General features: G+C 40.0%; 1 protein-coding gene across 4 annotated transcripts in view; it reads right to left on the bottom strand.

The window, feature by feature from the left end:
* UNC5D (unc-5 netrin receptor D) overlaps window positions 1-21,754 on the bottom strand; it is a 136,508-nt gene that overhangs the window by 61,668 nt on the left and 53,086 nt on the right. For all 4 annotated transcript variants that reach the window (XM_035345142.1, XM_035345144.1, XM_035345143.1 and 1 more), the window contains exons 2-3: window positions 9,945-10,163; window positions 2,962-3,105 (exon numbers count right to left, since the gene is read on the bottom strand). In XM_035345142.1, coding sequence (XP_035201033.1) covers window positions 2,962-3,105; window positions 9,945-10,163 — 363 coding nt within the window. The remainder of the gene's footprint in view (window positions 1-2,961; window positions 3,106-9,944; window positions 10,164-21,754) is intronic.

Raw genomic sequence — 21,754 nt, 5'->3', positions numbered from 1 at the left:
CGACACGACTGCTTCAGTTCAGAAGCGGAATTACCCAGATACCAGGGCCAAGCCAATAATTCAGGATAAGAGAACAGGCCTATTGTCTGAGTCATACTGATGTGACCACAGGACTTCTGTGTGCAAGTGTCTGGGTAAATCACAACAGACATCAATAAAACCTGTATCTAACGACATTGACCTGACCCAGGTATGCCCATGATTATGTAAAGTTTTGCTTGTAGTGAAAGGGAAGCATAACAGAAGGAATATTACTTACAACATGTGCTTTGAGAGTTAGGATGTTTCCATTAGACATACTCATTTTCTTCAAACAGTGTCTCAAATTCCACAGTGTGGATTTACTGATTTAATTTTCTCCATTGCTTACACTTCATGAAATACAGCCCCTTAAACAGCAGAGGCTCTGAATCAGTTACACTTTAATATATTTTATAAAATACATTAAGACTTATTTTAGCAAGCCAGCCAGTCACTAGAGAAAAGATTCATGTAGTGCATGTATTCTCCTTTTTATGATTCTTTGTTAATGATGATTTTTTCACACAGATAACCAATCTTTTTTTCAGTATGCTACTTAAAAACTCATTCATTAACACTTCAGATGCAGTTGTGCCTACAAATGTCTTTATTAGGATGAAAAATGGAGCATGATCCATCTTCTCACTTTCTCTGCATTCCGCACTACCAGAAAGAAATACTTACCTGCTTTTTCTGAGAAATACAAAGTACAGTAATGCTTTGGACTCAACTCACAACTTAGAACCTCAAGGCTATACGTTGAAAAAAAAAAAGGTAAAAAGAAAGAAAAAAGGAAAGACAGAAGTCGACACTACACATCGCCGTGACAGGTGCTGTGAAAAATCTCTGAAATGGTTACAAGTTCTGTATGCTATCACAAATTAGATCTGCACATTCTCATCTCTAGCCCTCTACAGGGTATTCTCTAGGTCAGAAATCCATGCCTCAAATTAAGTAGCTGTGTTGTTCACCGCAGACAGGGTGGCACAGGTCCATGAAAGGGTGAGCCCTGGAAACTCATGGAGAGGAGTTGTTACAGACATCTACTGGCAGCTATTCATTTGCTCTGTCTGGACTACTAAAAAGTGCCTACATCCCCGCACTCAAGAATTGCTTTCTTTTCATAAAAAAACATGGCTGCAAGTAAAAGTAGCAGAGCAAATGGCCAACACAGGAACACTGTCCTCGGATGCAACATTCAGCCCCTGTCGGTGTGACATTACATAGAGCAGAAATGAAGAGGATGCTCTGGCGTGCCTGCTAGGCTAATGCGATATCTGCAGTTACGGGTGGCAGCCGGGGATGTAGTTTGCAGAAGAACTGGTACCACAGCGATGGGTTTACAAGTCCCAACACATGGCTCCACCTGCTTCGCCTCATTCTGATTTTTACTCATATTGCCACGTTATAGGGTTGGGAAATCACAGTGCAGAGAAAAGTCAATAAAAATTCAATTCAGAATAATAGTCCTTTGCAGCTCAGCAATACCGAGGAATTATCAGATCATTCAATGTTATGACAGTTAATGCAGTAAAATAAAAAACCTGAGTTTACACATATTTACACATTCAAACTAAATCAGCCAACTAAAAAATCTGTCATTTATAAAATCAAGGAGTTGGTACATTGTCCTATTACTTACTTCAAATGTTTAAGTTATCCTGATAAGAAAAAAGGAAAAAGATTTATCACAAATTGCTAGAAGGCTATCTGATAAATTTAGCAATCAGTTTCTTGCTTGAGCCTCCTGACTCACCGAGACCTCCCCCTGCGTTCCCATTCCCTCCCAAGAAGCATTTCTCCCATCTTTTTGCAGCGTGTTGCCATCATTTCCTGGGACTAGGTCTATAAAGACCTGAAGTGGTGATTTAAAGGAAAAAGGGTTCACAGCAGACTGGGGGGAAAGTAATTTCCTGCTAGCAGCAGTGCTGCAAAAGGATGCTTTCAGGCTCTGATTCTGTTAGAACAATGCAGCAGATCTAATTGCAGGGTAAAAATTGGATGAGTCTTCAAGTATCTCCACAGTCTCAAAATAACAATTGTGTTTGGGTTCTGTCCTTTGATGTCCCTCTTACTATGATGGCATTTATTGCATTTTCCATTCTGTCTTTTTTTCAGATAATGAATCATTGATTGAGAGTGATAACACTACAACATAGTACTTCAGATATGAAGAACAGAGATAGACTGAGCCTGAACATTTTCCATCTGGGGAAACAGTTGTCCTCTGCTCCTTGTTATATTAAATCTTTTTTTCTTTTGTGCTACAGGAGTTTAAACCAAGTAACTGTTCCCCCCTGCTCATCATAACTATTAATTAATCTACAGTGCTTTTATTTAAAGCTTAACATTTTTCATCCACTGATTAGAATTACCCCATTTTTCCTACCTTCATCTCATTGTCCCCACATCTTATCATACCTGACAACCAATAATATGCTTTGATATTGAAAATTAAATTTAGAATACCATGCCACAAATCTTCTAGTGTATTTTTGCATTTTTTATACAAAACACATTAGATAGTGTTCAATGGTTTTCCAGATGTTTTAGACCCATTTCACCAATGTGGAGCAAAAGGGCACTTTTCAGGGGGTTTTCAGGTTGCATTAGCCTCTTTTATTACATTGCATTGTTATGAAACTGTGAACATGTGATCCGGGCAGAACCTCTGAGAGAAACAGACTTGCTGAGTGTAAATGCAAATCGATCAATCCACATGTAAATCAAAGAAATCTCTGGAGAAAAAAAAAAAAAAAAAAAGAAAAAAAAAAAAAAAAAAAAAAAAAAAAAAAAACATGGTATGCTTTTCTATGGTATGTCAAAGTGAGCACTTGTAAAGACAGTAGTGCCTCACTGGTATCAATACGAATTTAACCCTAAAAAAAACACCATGTTTCCATACCTTACAAAACCTAGAATAGCAGAACATTTACTCACAGGCTATGCGGACAGATGCCTTCCTACTCTTTGAGGTCCCTAGGTGGCTCCATGCAACACACTGACACCAGTAATCTTCGGGCCCATGGAAGTCCTCCACCTGCTGTCTCGTCACGTTGATGAACACCTCTCGAATTTTCAAGCCTGAAGGGGAAAGATACAGAAAATTAGCCAATACAGGCTATCTTACTTGGGCATAAAGCTAAGGTTAGCCAAACCTTTTCTTTTAATTAAACAATTCAATTTTAAATCAAGGCAAAGCTCTAATTACTTTGATAATAACATATCACTGCTAATTAAATCTTAAAAGCTGAAGAGGTCACAATGCACTGGGTTAGAAGAATTACCCACCCACTGTGGTCTTTGCAAGAATGTAACACTTCAGAAACCTTTTATCTTGTGCCTTTTTCTCCCAAATGCTTATTTGGATTTTTATAAGATGCAATAAAATTGTATTCCACCTAACTCTTAGTGACTTTGAAAACCTTTCCTAAGTACCTCGGTAGGCCCATCCAGTCAAGTCAGGCAGCCAGAACCACACCTGAATGACAGGAACTAATAACGCCCCACTGAATTCCAGTCTTGGTTCCAGCCATTTCCTCACACAAGAGAGAAGAGCTTTGTCCTGCAGTGCAGCATGGGGAAAGCTAAGCTCAAGCCAGTACAGTCTGGAAGTTGTTAGAAAAGATGAGGGGGAATAAATGGCACATCTCACAAATGGAGATGGTCCTCTGCCACTCTGCCACAGGAACCAAGGGATCCAGCTTCAAAAGCAAAGCCTTGCCTTTTTTTTTTTTTTTTTCAGCTTTCACAAAAAGAAGCATTTATAACCCCAGAGAGGCACCTGACTTATTTTATACAATTTCTTTCCTAAAGTAGAGCCTTGCTGAATTCATCTGTGGTGCACTGTTGTTGGTTTTCTACTGCAAACTTGCTTGTTTATTAAAATAAATGCCTATCTCTTTCCCAAGGTGGAAATCAGCTTCACCTAGAGAACTGAGAGGAGGATCTAATGGAATAATGAAGGCTAGCTGGGAGTGAGGATGGAGAAAACCCCGTGCTTTTTCTTAGCCTGCCACCATTTTCATAACCTCCTGAGCACAGATGAAATTTAGCAGTGTTGCCCTTCAGACCAGAAGCATTTGCTTCTGTCAAAGTTTGCAGGTAAATACAAGACAACAAAGACCAAAGTCTTGTAAGCCTGACACTTTATTTTACATGCTTGGAATGTTTGCCATGTCTGCAGCTCCTTTGTATGACAGTGTTGGGGAGAGAAAACGTAATCCAAATCAGGGTTAAAAAGCATTAAGAATCATTTAAAAGAGCTAGTCAGAAATACATTAATTTGAAAATTGAAAGAATTCATGCCTACTACTTTCTTCTTTTTCTCCTCTGGTGCAGTCCCAGGATATTTATTTCCCCTTCACTGGAAATGAATGAAAACTCAATCTTAAAATATTTCATGCCTGTGAAGTTTATAAAGCAGCAAGAAATTTCTAAACCTGAACTCCATAAAAATTGGCTTCTACTTAATCTCAGGCATCATTAACAGCTGGGTATTTCACTTCTGAAAGGCACCAAGAAGTCAGTTTGTTCCCTGGGTAAACAAGAGAGATGAGGCCCACTGGGAATGCTCAGGGAAGAGGGCTGGGGAAGGTCAGGCGAGCTTTAAATACTACAAAGCAAGTCAAAATTTTTGCTACATTTTCACCAATAGGCAAAGGACATTTTTATTTCTTTTCATTTATCCTGTTTGGCTTGTCATATTTCACAATAACACCTTAAGATATGGCCAAACCTGTGAGAGCTTCCCAAATTGACTCAATAATCATTTTAGTCACTCAAATATTTATTCACTCTGTAATAAACAAACAGCGGTTTCCTGGTTGTTTTTATTATTATTTATTTTAATACGTTGATGCATTTTTCAAAATTGTTTACAAAAAATCCCCTTTGTTTTCTGTCAGGATGAAAACAAGCCATTATGAACGAAACCTTGCTCCTGGAGCTCAGCAGGTCTGTCAGAAGCTCCTCTCCTTGCTGACACAGACTGTAAAATGTATGCTGAAATTGCACCATCTCAATTTAAACATCCAGGCTGCTCTAACAGCAATGAATCCTCGAATTCTCTGCCATACAACCATTTTGTAGAGTGATCTTTAGAGGTTAAAGATAACGGCAGCTACAGTAAGCTCTGTTAAAGAACATCTGAGTCCTGCTGCACAGGACCTGGACCACAGCAGGCCTCAACTGGCTGAATATTTCATGTCCGGCCATGCTGTATGACCCTGACAGACACACACTTTCTTGATACTGTAAACTCTGATAAATAAAGCTGTTTGCAATCCCTGGATCATCTCAGTCCAAGCTACAAAGCATCACGCTCCAGAGCCTCCAACTCCAAGCTAATTTGCAGCCATGTCCAGCAAGGTTGCAACCCATCTACTTAAAGACTTCTTTGACAAGGATGAGAAATGATTAGTCCTTGACAAATACTGACCTTTCTGTGACGGCCTGTCTCAGTCAGGAATCACTTGTCCAGCATTCAATTAGCTGACAGGCACTTCTGTGCAACCGCGTGCCCCGTATCGGTGTGTCCCCGCTGCCCACACGCCCAAGGCTGCCCCGCACGCTCCTGTGAAGGTGCTGCGGCCTGCTGAGTGTGCTCAGCCTCCTGCTGGACCTGAGCACATCTAGCTCACCTCCCATCCTACCATCAGCTTATTCCCACCGTGACCTCTGCGTAGCATCTTCCTGGGGAAGAAAATCCTCCCTGTCACCAGCCATTAACCACAACCTTGCTGACAGTGCTACCGTTCCCCCACCCGGTTACAATGCACTGTCTTCTGAACTCTCTCAATTTCTGAGCTACTCGAGGAATTTTTGGATGCAGCGAATGGAAATGAGGAGTTGAGAACTACCTATTATACAGCTTACTGGTGCAAGCAACAGAACCTTCCCTGATACCAACCAGAAAAATCACCACGTGTAAGAGCAGAAGCCATTTCTAGGCTCATTGCTACTGTAAAATTCTGAGCAGTCATCACTGAAAACAGGCATCTGCAGCTTCAGGTTGGTTAGCGTAGAATATTCTCCAGCCCAGCACTTCCTTTCACTGACACATTATTTAATTAGTATAGATAAGCCTACATTTTATGAAGTAACACTTAATGTGCTTTGAATCAGGCAGCCAAACAGCATGTGATTGCAAGGGGCTGGGGGTCCAAGGTTTGAGAAGGGGAGGTAGGAATCCAGGCCCTTGCAAAGGTCTCCCTGTTTCCCAATCCACAAAATTGATGCATCTGAAATAGGAGAATCACAGAATTGTTGAGGTTGGAAGGGACCTCTGGAGAACATCAAGTCTTTGGAGAAAGTTAGGTGTTGTTTATGGAGAAAGTACACATATTTTCATTTGTTTTAGAAACAAATGTGGAGAGCAAATCTACTGGGAACAGATGCATATATTCTTCCTTCATCATCACTATATTTTATCAAGAGATATATTCACCTGCCCTCTGCATCTCAAGAAATGCCAGAAAAATTGTTCATAGGAAATGACACAGAACAAAAAATCCATGCAAATGAGAAACAGGCACATCATAAACACGAACAACATGTTACCTGTAACTTGTAAAACTCTAATAAGCACTGCAAGTCCAACCCTTTAAATTATTGTGCAAATTATAACCATCATCTTTTGTTACACGGTACAGCCTTGCAGAATATAAAATTATGACTATGGTACTGATATGCTAATAAGCTTTCTGCACTGCTGGATGGTTTAGCTGCAGATAGACTAATGCTGGCAGCAGATGAATAATTGCTCTCCATGTACTAAACATAACAGAGCTGCACAGAACTTCAGCATTTGTCAGCTTTATTTGTTTAAATGAGAAAAACACTGACAGCAGTTATTGCTGTAATCCTTTTCCTTATCAGACAAGAAAACTCTAGTTACTCTTAGCAGGTTTGATCCTGTGGCGAAACCAAAAGTTGAAATATTTGTAAACTAATTTTGAGATGAAACAAAAACAAAAACAAACAAAACAGAAGAAAATGAGCCGGACCATAACTACTATATTTTTATCACAATAGCATCTAGTAGCTCAGGCTCTTACCTTCCAAACTAATAGAGTGAGCAAAGTTCCTGTTCTGCTACATTTATGGAATAAATAAAAAAAAAAAGCAGACTACTGCTTTCTGCAGCTCAGGAAGCAAGGGAGAAGATGAAGTAACTTGGTCTGCAACTGACCAATCAACCATGACAGCACAGAGATGGGAACCTGGATCCACCACAGTCACAGTATGTGTTGGCTTGCCTGCCTGGACCTTCTGCATCAACAGCAGCAAAGCCACAAAAACTTCAGTGCAAGCTCCTCCAGCCCACTAGGGCCCTTGTACATCCTCAGCATGTGTCAGAGCCCAGCATTTATCTAGAGACCTTACAAAATTACCAAAACTACATCCATCCTCTTGTGCAAATTAACATATTGACTCCTGTCTCACTCTAAGATTTGTATTTCTCCCCTATGAAAATAGTAGCTTGTGAAATTGCATTTAATATTCATCACAATGACAAAATATGCCCATTGCCTACCAGCAGCTGTCCTTCCTGTCCTTTTATAAATACACAATAACAAGCTGTAGGTAAAATCCACCAGCAACAGTGTGCCTTCAAGTACCACTGCCAAGTACTTCTTGCATTCACTTGGCTGAGAGCATGCTGGCAGAGATGCTAAGATACACTTCTTGCAGTCAGCATTAAGTTTCCTCTTTTTTTGTTGCTGTTCCTATTTCTCACCCCTCTTCCAAGCTTCCTCTCTGAATTGTCATCACATAACAAACAGTGGAAGAATGGAAAAGGACAGGCCCCCTTTCACTTAGTGTGACCTCCTTTTGGTGACCACACCAGAGCGCTCCCTTTAACCAGAGGCACCATCCGTGGCGCAAATTTGTGCAGCTCCTCACAAACGGAGCCCACGCAGCATGCAGAACACTGTGTGTGCCTGGTAACAGACGTGTTTATGCTCAGATTTGACTCCAGAAATGAGGGCACTGCCAGTGTGCATATTTATTCTCCCCCACAAAGAACAACAACAACAAGAACAGAAATAAAACAACAAAAACCAAGTCTGCTGTTTACTGGAGACTGGAGAAGAGTTCTAAAATAATTTATGGATGTGGATGCACCATGGGACAGAATATCCAGGACTGTCCTTCAACATTACACCGTATCCTTTACCTCCATTTCTGTGCCTAAGGACCACTGTGGTAGTTTTCAGAACACACAAACCCCCTGAACTGCCTGGGCCACAAACTGTTCAGGTAACAATACTTTGAAGGGTAGCTCTGTCCTTGGGCTAAATTAAAACCTGCACCATTTATATTTTAGATCCCATTTGATAAGCCTGTGCCTCCACATTTCAAAATTTAATGTTACTGGTTTTAATAATAATAAAAATCACACACACACACAACAGCAACAACAAAAAAACCACCACACTTAAAAACCAAAGATCTAAAGTTGCTTTATCTTTTTTCATTCCGTTATTAATCCAAGGCTTCGAAAACATAATTGCAGTATTCACATGACAGATTTTCATTAACCATATGGAAGGAAAACACTTAGGGTCGACATTTCTTCTACACTGATTCAGCGTTGCCTTTAGAAGTAAAGGTTACACCTATTAAATTCTTTCTGAAAAGGTAACTGTAAAAATTAAAATTCATCCAGATTAGCATTTACAAAAAGCTGTTAGTATGAAATTTCTTCAGAATGTGTCACTTAAAAAGAATTCCATACACCACTGTCACTTTAGGAGACATATCTTCTTTTTAAAACAGCTTTTTTCCTCTCAAAAGGAATTTCTTATATTGATAGAGAGGATGTTATGCCTACGCTGCTATTTCCAATACTTGGAGTTGCCTAGCAATCTTGGAATTTAAAAAGAGGAGGAAAGCAATAACAAAACTGAATTGTGAAATTACAAGACAGTGCAGCATTAAATTGGTTTGCAATACTTATCAAGATGCTTCTAAATGAGAAAAGATAGAGGCTGTGCAGGAGGCATGATAAAATCTGTTGATCATTTTCAACTTTCTCCCTTCTTATTCCCTTTGTTTAGATATACACTTTGACACAATGGATTTCTCCTGCTTAACTTCATTACTTACCAAATACCTAACAGTGCTCGGGGGTGAAGGTAAATGTCGAGTCAGTCATGCAATATACTGATGTTGCCATTGGTTTTTGGGGTTCATCCTAACAGGAATTTCACAAAAGCATTGTTCTTTCCTGTTTGTATTTCCCACTACAAATGACACCATTGAAGCACACAGAAGTTCCCTCTAAAGACTGTTTTTTTCTTACAGAAAGCTCTCTGTCTACGTTAGTCCTATGTCTCCATCTAGAAAAGGTGGTGGTGCATGTGCAACTTGTTACTGTCTCTGTGCAACACCTCCTGCATCTTCAGTCACTTCAATTCCTTCCATTTCCCCAGTTATAGCATGTCTCTTGTGCCGGGATCTGTATTCCCCTTCTCTGCCTTTCAGGTCTGACCTTTTCTTACCCTCTCCCACCCACTCCTTTCCGTTTCAATTGGGAAACTTCTTCTCCCATCTCCACAAAGCTGTGTCTGCGCGGTGCAGCACAAGCACACACAATCTGTCTTTACCCACACACCGAGCCAACCAAAACACTGCTGCGGTAGCCCGGCAGCAAGCTGAGGCTGCTGCTCTGCACCTACTAGCACGGCTTACTGGCTGTGCTCTGAGCAGAGCTGGCATTGTCATAGGACTTCTGAATTTGTGTCTGGTCCCACTCCTTCAGCTCAGTGCAAGCCTGTAACTACATGCCCTGCAACAACCCCCAGTGTTCCTGTTTGTGTATCGTGGAACTGCTCTGCTGTACCTTGCTCTGGTTTGTATATTGCTGATTGACGCCGTACTCACTTCTGTCTTCCAAAGGACACATCAGCTCTTACCTGTGGTCTCATCCATGCTTTCCTCCGACACGTGCTCATTTTGATGGACCCATTCACCGTTGCACTTGAAGAAAATCTGCATGGCTGGCATAGCTTTACAGCGTAAGACAATGGGGTTGCTTTTTATAATGTAGGCATCATCTGGTTCCTCCATAAAGTGAGGCAGAGTTCCAGGAGCAGATGGGATAGACTCTGGAAGGGCTTCACTGTTATCATTTCCTGAAAGGGAAGGAAAGGAAAATACACATTTTTCATGTTGTTCCATCTTTGTATCATCTCGTTTAATTGACTGGAAACCATTTTGTATTTTATTAGAAACTAATTTTATTGGAGAAAAACTTGAAGAACTTCATAGTTGTCAGGATTGTGCTTTACAAGGAATTCGACAGCTACATACACAAAAATAAAAATTTAAATGCAAGAAATGTCAAGAAAATTAAAGCTTCAGAAAAATGTATCATCACTAATGCCATTTTTACAGATGGCAAACTGAGGCACAGAACGATTAAATGGGTCACCTAGGGTCACACAAAAAGCCTGGGGAAGAAGTAGAACTAAACCTTGTTCTTTTAAGCAACAGTCCAGAGCCTTAACTACCAACGCTTCCTTTCTTTCAAAAGTTAAATGTAATTTCTTTTACACAGTTGCTGCAGATTTAACAGGGATCAGAGTACTAACCACAGAGAAATACATTGATACGAACAGCATTACTGTAGCACTCCAACAGTGGAATAAGCAAACTGCGATTTCATACCCACTTAGAGGAAATTTTCAATATGCTTTTACACTGATCCCATTTACTGCAGCCCCTTTCAGATGATTAAAAAGTGGAAAAGTGGTTTCTGTAGGGCTAGAACCTGCAAGATGGGGAGCTTTCTCAGCCTACAGCACGGACAGGGGGATGCAGAGGCATGCAGTCAGCACTGTGCAAGCCCACATGCTCCGATTTCTGTGCTTAGACATGAACACAAACACTCAAACACAAGCTTCGCCTCACTGCAACTCTTCTAATTGAGTCAAATCCTAGATCCTGTGTGAAAATCAGAAATATCCCATTGATTTTTAGCAACACGGGGATTCATCTCAGCAGTTTGTCAGCTTTGTGAGAAAATTCAGAGAACAGCAGCAAAAAATAAATCAATTTATGAAGATTCCAAATTACTGAGCACATACAGCACAGCCAAATGGCAACAGAGGAGGACACAGTCTGTATGCAGATGAAGGGCATACACTACCAGAGACAGAACAGCCGATGGCAATATATACGTGATTTAACCAAAAATAATGAGATGAAGTTAGACAAAAAGTAATTCATAATGAAATAAATAAGTCTGAAAACGGTCACAGGTCTAGGAGGTTATAGAATAGTGAATATATTTTGTTACTTCTCTTAAAAATACATCTCTCACTTAGCACTGTATATCTGCATGCAGAAATACACCCGGCGTATGTGCTGTGAGATGATTACGACTTTGAAATAAACTCAAGAGGGTTCCATTTTTCAAATGGGCCCAATGTTTTAAACCACATTTTCAATGTACTTTATAAAATATTATCATAATTCTTAGCATTTTACTGCTGAACATTTATGCCAATTTCCATCTTGTCAATCTTCAGTAATACTGAGTCCCTACAGGCTTTATTAAATCCATGCTTTATAGGAAATAACAAAAAAGTCATTATAAGATTTTTGGAGAGGCATGGAAATCCCAAGCTCCCATCAATATCTGAGTGCTCCACAAGGCAGCAAGAAGCTTGCGTGGAGGAAGAACGGCGGACAATTTCATAAGGACTCATTTAGCCAGAGAGCTTAGAATGACCACCGTTATCCCACTAAATTTGCTACTTAGGGTAGGACACAAAGGAAGAAATCCCAGCTGCACTGAAATTAAGGGCATAATTCTCCTTGTGAGTGGGGTCAGGATTTAACACTGTGGCTTTACATTGCTAACGTTACTGATGAGCATCTAGAACCAACAGATTGTAAAAAAAACATTGGATGGACAGAAGTGATGCAGTGCCTACAGCTCCCAGGGACTGGAACAGGCACGATCACACACTGAGCAAGAGCTACTTTATATTTAACTACAGCTCCAGCAGGAAATTTATCAGTAATTGAGAATGCATATCCTCTCTCATGTCCATTTGTAACAGTTTACTGATGGCAAAAGTGAAGCTGGATTTAAAAAATGAGATTTTTTTAACTTCACTTTCAAGGGCCACCTTTTTCTTTATTGTTGCTTTTCTTTTCATCCATCCTGCATCCTCTGCTAGGCAAGGACTCCTTTCCAGCCTTGAAGTCTTTCCATTTTTTTATCTCCAAGTTATATATTCTTACCAATCGCTACAAGGAAAGTTTGTCATGCTAAAGAAAGGTTAGGCTTGTACAGAACTCCTCAGTGAGGGATTGCTGAGTGCTTTACAAATCTTATAACCACAGAATAAACTACAAGACTTTCTAGCAGAAATATATGTTTCCCACACTATCTCCTCAAACATCTGTACAGCAAATAAATGCATTAAAAATAAAATCACCATTAAGTCCGATCTCTGAAATGCTTCTTGTCAAAGCCCACAGTACCCCCATTAGTAACAAACATGTAGTACTTGTACAAGCTGTCCATCCTGAGATGCTCCTGGATTCATCGCCAGCCATCTGACTCCGCGGTGTCCTGTGATTACCCCAAATGTCTTCAGTAACAGATATTGGTGTGATGCACTTCCACGTCTGATATTACCTACCAGATCATCAAACTCCGTATGTGCACGCAGGCATGACAGCGCTGAGAAATTCAGATGTTCAAGGAGAAACTACTCCGATTCCACCAGCTGCTGTGCTGCAGTACAGCTACAAGAAGTCCTTCCAGTGTAACGGAGTTCTTCCAACCACACTGGAGTATCAGCAGAAGTGAAATTTGCTACACCCCTCTTGCTGTACTTTCGCAGCTCTGTTAGAGGGTGACTTGTGGCACACCGGCATTGCCCCGTATTGACCCTCAACTTTTCAAGGCGATGGGAAATTTCCTCAACACCACCGCCTCGACTGGCCTCTCGATTTCAACCTGCTCGTCGCGATGCTGTGCGAATGGGAGGTCACACAACAGCCTTGTGTAACCTCCAGGGGAGGGCAAAATTATGGGAACAGAGACTAAAGAAAGGAGTGTTTGTCCCCAGGTGTTATTTCACATTCAAGTCCTAAACAATTTGGCTACTGCAATCGGAAGCAAAGCAAGATTAGACAAATTACGATGATACATTTCAACTCTCTTTAAAAACAATTTAGAAGTACTTGGCTGCAACAGGAAGATGTATCGAACCAGCTGAACCTCTATCAGACAGCTCACCTCCCTCACCGATCACTTGAGCTGAATGCAACCCATTGCTTCAGAGCTACGCGTCTTGGAGGTAAACTGCAGAAATCCACCATTCCAGAACATTGGGTAAAAACACTGCTTTTGTGCCTCTGTGAGCATACATGTGTACATGCAAGCACACCCAGCCACCCCTATAAATACTGAACAGGAGCTGCCCCAGACCTGGAACACATCCACGCCAATCTGAAGGAAGACAATGCCCAGGTTGATGCTCTGACATCCTAAGAACCAGATGCTGCCCACTCTTAACCAGGTAGAACAAATCCCAGGGGCAGGTCCTAAAAAGTATTATTTAGAAGGCTATTGCTGATGTTATATTGTACTGTGTCTGGCTGGGATGTTAACTTTCCCTGCAGCAGCCCATGCAGTGCTGCGCTCTGCACTTGTAGCTAGAACAGCAGTGGTATCACACCAGTGTTGTGTCTGCTGCTGAGCAGTGCTGGCACAGCATCAGGACTCTCTCTGACCCTCCTAGGGGGTGGGCAAAAAGTGAGGAAGAAACACCACCAGGGCAGCTGACCTAAACCAACCAAAGGGATATTCCATACCATATGATGTCACACTCAGCAATAAAAGGTGGAAAAAGGAAGAAGAGGGGAGGGGTGGGCGCTCGTTGCGAAAACGTCTGTCCTCCTCCTGAACACCGGCTACGTGCGTTGAGGCCCTGTGCTTCAAGGACATGGTCAAGCATCGCTCATTTGTGGGAAGTAGAGAGTAATTTCTTTCCTCTGCACTTCCACATAGCCTTTACTTGTTTTGTTTTGTTATTCCCTTCCCCCTCCCTTTTCCCCTTTCCCTTTTTTCCCTTTAGTTGAATTGTTTAATTAATAATAATATTTCCTTAATTATATATATATATATATATATATGGTTTTTTTTTCCCCTCTTTAATTAAATCATCCTTATCTCAACCCGTGAGTTGTTCTTTCCTTTACTTCTTCCCCTCCTTATCTGAGGAGGGGGAGTGAGAGAGCGGTTGTGGTGTTCAACTGCCTAGCATGGTAAAACCACCACATATATAAACATACGTGCATTTCAGGATAAATGCGGCATTAGCTGAGATAACTAGAGCAGCTGCTGACCAAAGCAAAACCTCTCCCAAAGTGTACTTAATTCTTGTGGTTTTTAATTTAATGCATCATTTTTCTTTTGTGCATCATTTTTCTTGTGCATCATTTTTCTTGTGCATCATTTTTTTGTGCATCATTTTTCTTTTGTGCATCATTTTTCTGTACCCTAATTTGTTTTAAAATTTATCTAAGGCCTACTGGAATTTTATATGGGTTTTGATTTCCAATTATTAAGGCTTTTAATTTGTAACTGTCGGTTTTCCAAGATTCAGGCCATTCGTGGTTATAGAAAATTGGCTGTTTTGATACAACAATGAATGACAGAAGACCAAACTATCCAACACAATTCTTGTATTTTTCATTCCTGGAAAATTACCTTTCAGGAAGTGCTTTGTGTTTTATGATCTGCACACTCGTCCAATAGGGACTTTAAATCTTTTTATGACAATAATAGAAATAAAAAGAAATGAGAAAAAAAGGAGTTAGGAAAAAAAACACAAAATTCTTCTGTGAAATAAATATACCAGTGTTAGTTGTCACATCACGTTTTAAAATCTTGACAGCAGAGATGAATCCTTCAGTTCAAATACGATTAGGATAAAATTTAAATGTTCAAGTAAAATTTTGAAACAATGAAAAATCATGCTTTTCAGACTTTTTTCCAAATTAAAAATTGATTTTTAAAATAAGTAAGTAGCTTTACCTTTCCATATTTAAAACAAAAAAAGTTTAGGAGTGTCCCAAACAAGCCAAGTAACTTGCTGGAAATGAACAGATATATTGCTTCCTTTATCCAGGTCCCCTGAACTTCTGTATCTTGGCATTTCCATTTGGCTTCCTTAAGAAGCTCCTGGGCATGTTCTGCACTCTAGGCCTAACCCCTGGGCAACGCAGAAAGCTGCTGTCTGTTGCCAGACCTGGAGTCGCCTATTTATGATTGAAAAGACAATCAGCGATGACCAAAACTGAACCCCTAGACACCTTCTTTCTTCCCCTTTCGTGTTATTTGGTATCTGTTACTTACTACAGAAATAAGTAATGACAACTGTCATCTTCAAGTGCGCTCATTTTTACAGGAGAACCAGAAGATGAAAAATTCCTACCACAGAGGACATGAATTGCTTATGCACGGAGCGGCTGCTGTAACAAAACCGGAGCCATCCTTCAGCCAGAAAAGCAACTTAGGTGAGATCTGCCTACATTCCTTTAATCATCTGACCCTCTCCCATATGCAAAAACGTGCTTTGTTTTTTTTTTCACCCAGACATTGAAGGAAATACGATTTTGCTGTCCACATGAAATCCTTTAATGCCTCTGTTATTTCCTCTCGTACACGGATTTACTAAAGCCTCCAGGGACATGGTATTTAGCAAAGATTGACAACACAGGCAACGGCGAGAGCGGTCAGTAATAAAACATGCATGCTGATGAGCTCACTGCCTAATTTTTCTTTAAGTTCTATACATTGAGGGGGAATCCAATTATTACCTACTCAGCACCACTGGTAAATGATACAGAACTACTTAATGAGGGTGATTGCCACGGAGCTCTTACTGAGCAGCCTTTTTTATTTGCTTTTCCTGCTTTTTCTACTTCAGTATATTCCCAAAAGATGTACCTTTTAAACCTACAGAAACACTTGAAAATGCTTTTTATGCTTTCAACTGAATTCCTAGTTTCTTTTGCTATTACATAACACGATCCAAGGCCTCGTTTTATTAAGAAGCAAGTCTGCACACACCTTCATGGTGCATTTCAGATACAAGGTAAGGAAGGCAGTACCGCTTATGTTCAGTACATTCAATATTTGTTGTTGTTTTCTAGCAGATTCCACATGACAATGATTTGTTTAAATAGTCAATATTTAGCTCTAGAAATGAATATATTAAAAGCAGTCTGTGAAGAATGCTTTCAGAAAGAAAACGTACTTACACGCCTATAAGCACTCTGCGTTTACAGGTGAGAACTAGTGTGGGTAAAGCTTTTCACTACAAATTTTCCCACAATGCCTGTAAAAAATTCCGTATGAGGTTTAAATGGATTAAACAAACTTGGATTTAATTCAATTGGACATTGCTCTGTGGGAATCTCATCCTATTTCACTGTTGACGTGATCTGATTAAGCATGGCCTGCTTTCTTTTGGTAATAAACCATGTTATAAAAACTGGACAATATTAGAAGGAAACTTCACTGCAAGTCAAGGTATGGAAATAACCCCCTGGGACTGCTGGGCTGAACCAAAGGTTGTAAGATATGTGAAACACCCCGAGGCACACGAACAGGTAATTAGAGCTGAAGCACGCATATATACATCATAAACAAATATTTAGGATCATTATTCTTTCTCCACCAAGACGTTTGTTCCCTTCTCATTTCAGCAGGGCCTGAAATCATAATGAGGTTGCCAGGACAATACCCCGTGAGTATAAGATACTAATAAAATATCAAAGTAGAAAAACATAAAGATGCCACTGATGTTTGAACCAAAATTACTTTCTGATATGAAAACAAAACAGAACAACGTCAGTGCAAGTCTGTAGAGACTGATACAGCGGTAGTGCAAAGATGCCAGTGCTACCATACATCTACAACAACCTAATCTATACGAAGCAGCATGACACCAGTGGAAATCAATGAGATTCCTGTGAAAGTACCTTCCATCCATCTATTCCTCTCTCGTTTGCACATGGCACAGGGTGTGGCTGAGCAAGTGCGTATTGCACATCACGACCGAAGAATTCAGGTAAGTTTTCATCCTAATGGTTCAATATAAGGCAATGCAGTTAAGGAAAGTTTCCATTGCAACGCAATACCTGCCCAGCTGCCCTTTAGTGCTTCACTGAAGGATAATGCTTAATGGACCAGGCACTGCAATAATTAAGTCAGATACACATGATCTAACAGACTATTTTGGGTTATGTTTCTGTGTGTTACTGTGACACCGAGGCAGAGAGAACAGAAACGCTGTCAAGCAGATGAACTTGCTTTTGAATAAAAATACCTTTAGAAGTAGCAAACAAAATATATTTGCACCAGTTCTCTCTTTTTTTTTTTTTTTTGTATGTATCCTAACTGTAGTTTTCAGGGTTGTGAAACACAAGATAAAAATCAAAGAAATTCAAACCCAGAATCATCCTCCATCATCAATCTAATATCACGGTGAAGTCTCTGAAGGTAAAAAACATGACAGCTAAATTATTTCTACTCAATTTCCAGAGTGGACTAAACCTTGTAGCAAAACTCACGACTTCAAAATTAAGTACATAACAAATAGGACTTTTTCATGATGCTTATATATACCCAGGAGTAATAAAGACTAAGAACACAAAAGTTATTATTTTCAGGGAATTCTGTCACGGAGCAAGTAGATTACAGGCCCTTGTTAACACAACCCAATAAAATGACACTTTATACCGGATTTTCATCAACCCTACAAGGGGCCATTTCTCCTGTTTTTAAGTTCAGTGTCTGAGGCAGTGGCCACCTATGTTTTTAAGAGATGTCTCTTAAAAATTCACACCCCATAGGATGCCATCTTGTGGGGAAGCTGAAATAAAAGCTTACAGACAAAATAAAAGCTACACATAGGACCCCTTCTAACTCCTCTTGCTGTGCAGATGAGATTGGCAACGTTGATGGGATACGAGGCCTACTGGCACTCGACAAACTTGCCTCAGGCATTTAAAAGGATAGGTGTTCCTCTGAACAAAGGGAGCACTGGTGGGAAATCAAGGATTCCTTAAGAACATGCTATAGGACCACGATCACTTTTTATTTCGCATCTTAGCAGCCAGGGTCTCCTACATTTTCAGCACGTGTTGAAAGTCACAAATGCAATGCACACATCTCAGCAAACCAACCTATGCTATCAGTATATTAGTTTCATCAGACCCTCTCACTTCCTATGGATATAAAGTATAAACTTCCAGCAGCTGTACCATAATCCTTCTCATCAAATATTTGGGCGACAGGTGGAAAATTGTTCTGCCAGCTGAAGGAAGACAAAATCCATTCCTCCTGGCAATTTTCTGCAATGAAAACTCCAAAAAAATGAATGCGCAATAAGTTGTGGAAATAAATCTAAAATATTATCACACAAAAGCAGTGTGCTCAAAATCTTTAGCTGCAAACTAAACCTGCTTATCTGAATTTTGAAGAATTTCATTTCTTTTTCTATGTGCATAGGCCTAGATACTAGGCTGGGTGCTCATACTTGAAACTCTTTGTTTTACACCTGTTTGCTTTTTTTTCCCCCCCTCCCCATTACGCTTTGCTTGAAATGCTCTGTGGTTTCTTTGATCACTGCTTTTAAAGCATCTTGCATGCATCAAGAAAGTCTGACAACAAATCTGGGATGTACATATTATCAATTTCATTTTCCAGAAGGGTAAGCAGTCAGTCTGCAAACAGACTGTGACTGAGAGCAGGCCACGAGACTCGGAACTAAATGCCACCGAGCTGTGTTCCCATACTTTGTAAAACCATGCTAAGACGCATGCTCCGTTCTCTTCTTACTTACAAGGCTTTGGATGACATCGTGTCCAGCTTCTTAGCAGAAAAGGAGAGTGAAAGTCCGTACCTCATCATGGGCATAACTTGTCTTAACAGGACTAACTATCAAGACAACGGTGAAGTATGGTGTACATAGATTTAAATGCCTGTGTACCTGTTCGCTTTAACAATCCCTTCCTACTTAACTACTGTACATCTACAAAGGTTTACAAGGTTCAACGCTTCTTCAACAGCAATAAAACAGACACCTAAGAGAAAGTCCTTGTGTGCATAAACGATGATATACAGGCTCCAAAGTGGTGAGTGGGACTGCCTGAAGAGTGACAGAGTGACCTGCCACAGCTGGAAGCAAGTGAGGGAGCCTGCTTGAATAAGTCACTGCTCCTTGGTCAAAAACCCATGATAATTCCCACAGGCACACCATTTGTCCATGGAAAGGCAAGTCAGTGTGTCAATCTGAGCCACCTATCCTTCTCACTGACAAGGAACACACATGGGGTGCCTCTAAATGCAAACCAGGGAGATACGCTGTAGTGTCCTAAAACGTTCTGACTTCTTGTATTTCTCTGAACAAAGGCTTTTTACCCCACTTTTCACCAGAGAACAGTAACAACATTATCATCCAAATGACTTCTCACACTGACTCCATTTGAAAAAGACACTATGATGTCAACAAAATTTTGCTGTGTCAGTATGGAAAGAAAAAGTTTCTAAAAAGAAAAGAAAAAGCCTTTTTCCTTAGTACCACTTTTCTAATGTGACGTTCAGCTGGCATTGCTGCGCCATCTCTTCGGTCATTTCACAAGAAACTCGCAGTCGCATGAAATTCATAAAAGCATCTTTCCATAAACAACATTTTTAATGGGTTGCAGGAGGGTAGGACATTTATTTCCACCAATGAGGCTTAATACGTTCATAAAACATTACTGGTCTTTTCTATGCCAACAGAGATTTATGTGGTATACTATTGTAATCCCTTATGCATTCTAAACCTATCTATATCTCCGTTATACATATTTATAAAAATGATATATTGCATTTATTAAATATTAAGTGGATTAGTGGATTACAAACTTGAAGAATCTTTCATACGTTCATACATTTATTTAACATCTAGATTTTTTTCTTTAAGCAGTAGGCAAGGAATATAAATCTTTAAAGGAAAAAGATTCTCCAGCATTCTAAAGAGATGAATCTGTGACAAAAAACGCAGTGTGTGAAGAATATCAAACCAAAAGAAAAAAAAAATCAACTTTAAAATGCCGTGCGGAAATGCTTGATAATGCCAGATTTATCCATGTGAAGAGAATCAAATGGGTGAGGACAATGACTGCAGACTTAGCTACAATCAGAACTGAAAGGACCAAGGCCTCACTGGTTTATTCAATGAGCTCAAAACATACCTAAAATTCTTCCTAGGTATCAAACACCTACTATCACATGCTGACTAGACAGAGTTTATCTTACATAGTAATAGCATTAGTTACAGAAATTTTAACCGTTTCCTGAAAATTTGTCATATTTAGCAGCTGGTTGTAGAGAGAGGGAGGCCACTTTGGTGGCTCACTGCACAGCCACGCGTTTCCAGATGGTGAAATAAGATGCTGAAGGTTAAAGCTTTGTTGTTGCCTAGGATAATTGGCCTGTTTAAGGTAACAAGAAGGGAACTCTGAATAAATTAACCAATATCGTTTGGCTAACTGATGTTCCAAGTGCCTCAAAGGGCTGCCAACTGTAATGGGTGCCATTAAAAAGTCAATATTTACTTACGGTTTCTACGCAATGGAACAGGTCTTGCAGGCAGCTACAGAAAATCACATCTACAATTTTAACACAAGTACAAGATAAAGCAGGAGATATAAAAGTGAAGGAAAGCTTCTCTGGAGAGCTCTGCCTGGATTTTGGTATATTTAGATATCTCACATTAGCATTGAGAGCTACAGCTATTTCTTTAGCAGGCTGATCTTCCACTCCAGCATCATCACAGATTAAGCAGCACCCTAAAGGAGATGTTTCTGAGAGCCAGGACAAGGTCTCCTCTGAAGGGCTTGTGCCACTCAAAGTCAGTAACAACCTCCACTCTGTCCCATAGATGGTTTAAAAAACGAACAACCATATTTGATCCGATTTCTTCTTTGAAGTCTTTTCCAATTTACATGTAAAAAGTAGGTGTCTATGACTGAGAAGGGGTATGAATCAGAACCAACCTAGAAGAGGAAAAGCCAACATCCTAGCAATGAATATAAAAAGGGTGGATTTCTTCCATCTGTGAGAATCTTAGAAAAATAAATCAATTATCTTACTGATGATACTATGAGTGCAGCACATAAAATTTCTAACTGCTTGGATTCTGTTCAAGGATAATGTATAATTCACCAGCAGAAAGTGAATGATGTTAGGGTAAAGTTAATGTGCTTATTAATGTAAAAGGCAAGGAGAAATGATCATGATGTAAGTAACTTGTTCTTAAATACCAGCAACTCATTTTTATTAGGGCCCAGGAAATTGGAGAACACCGGTAACCTGCTTACATATTTGAGCCGAAATCTCATCAGACTTACTCTAATAGCTTACTCTACTGTCCTCATTCCAAGGCCCACCCTGAAATTTGAAATTATGAGGATGCAATTCAGTTGCAAGTACTGTTCAAAAGATACTCTAGCTTTATTACTCTCCCTTCATTGACAAGACAGTAATTATAATTTGGATCAGCTGCACTGTGATATATCAAAAAGATTTACTTCCGTGGGAAAAAATAACCTGAAGGAAACTAAGAACTCCAAGCTGTCCACAAAGGATGAGCGTAAACTAGGATTTCTCCCAAGTACAATTACTGACTTAACGTAGCTGCTT

Source organism: Oxyura jamaicensis, chromosome 22 (genome assembly GCF_011077185.1).
Source record: "Oxyura jamaicensis isolate SHBP4307 breed ruddy duck chromosome 22, BPBGC_Ojam_1.0, whole genome shotgun sequence".
In the NCBI taxonomy this organism is placed as follows: Eukaryota; Metazoa; Chordata; class Aves; order Anseriformes; family Anatidae; genus Oxyura; species Oxyura jamaicensis.
The sequence above is the reverse complement of the archived record's forward strand: the minus strand, read 5'-3'. Positions and strand labels throughout refer to the sequence as shown.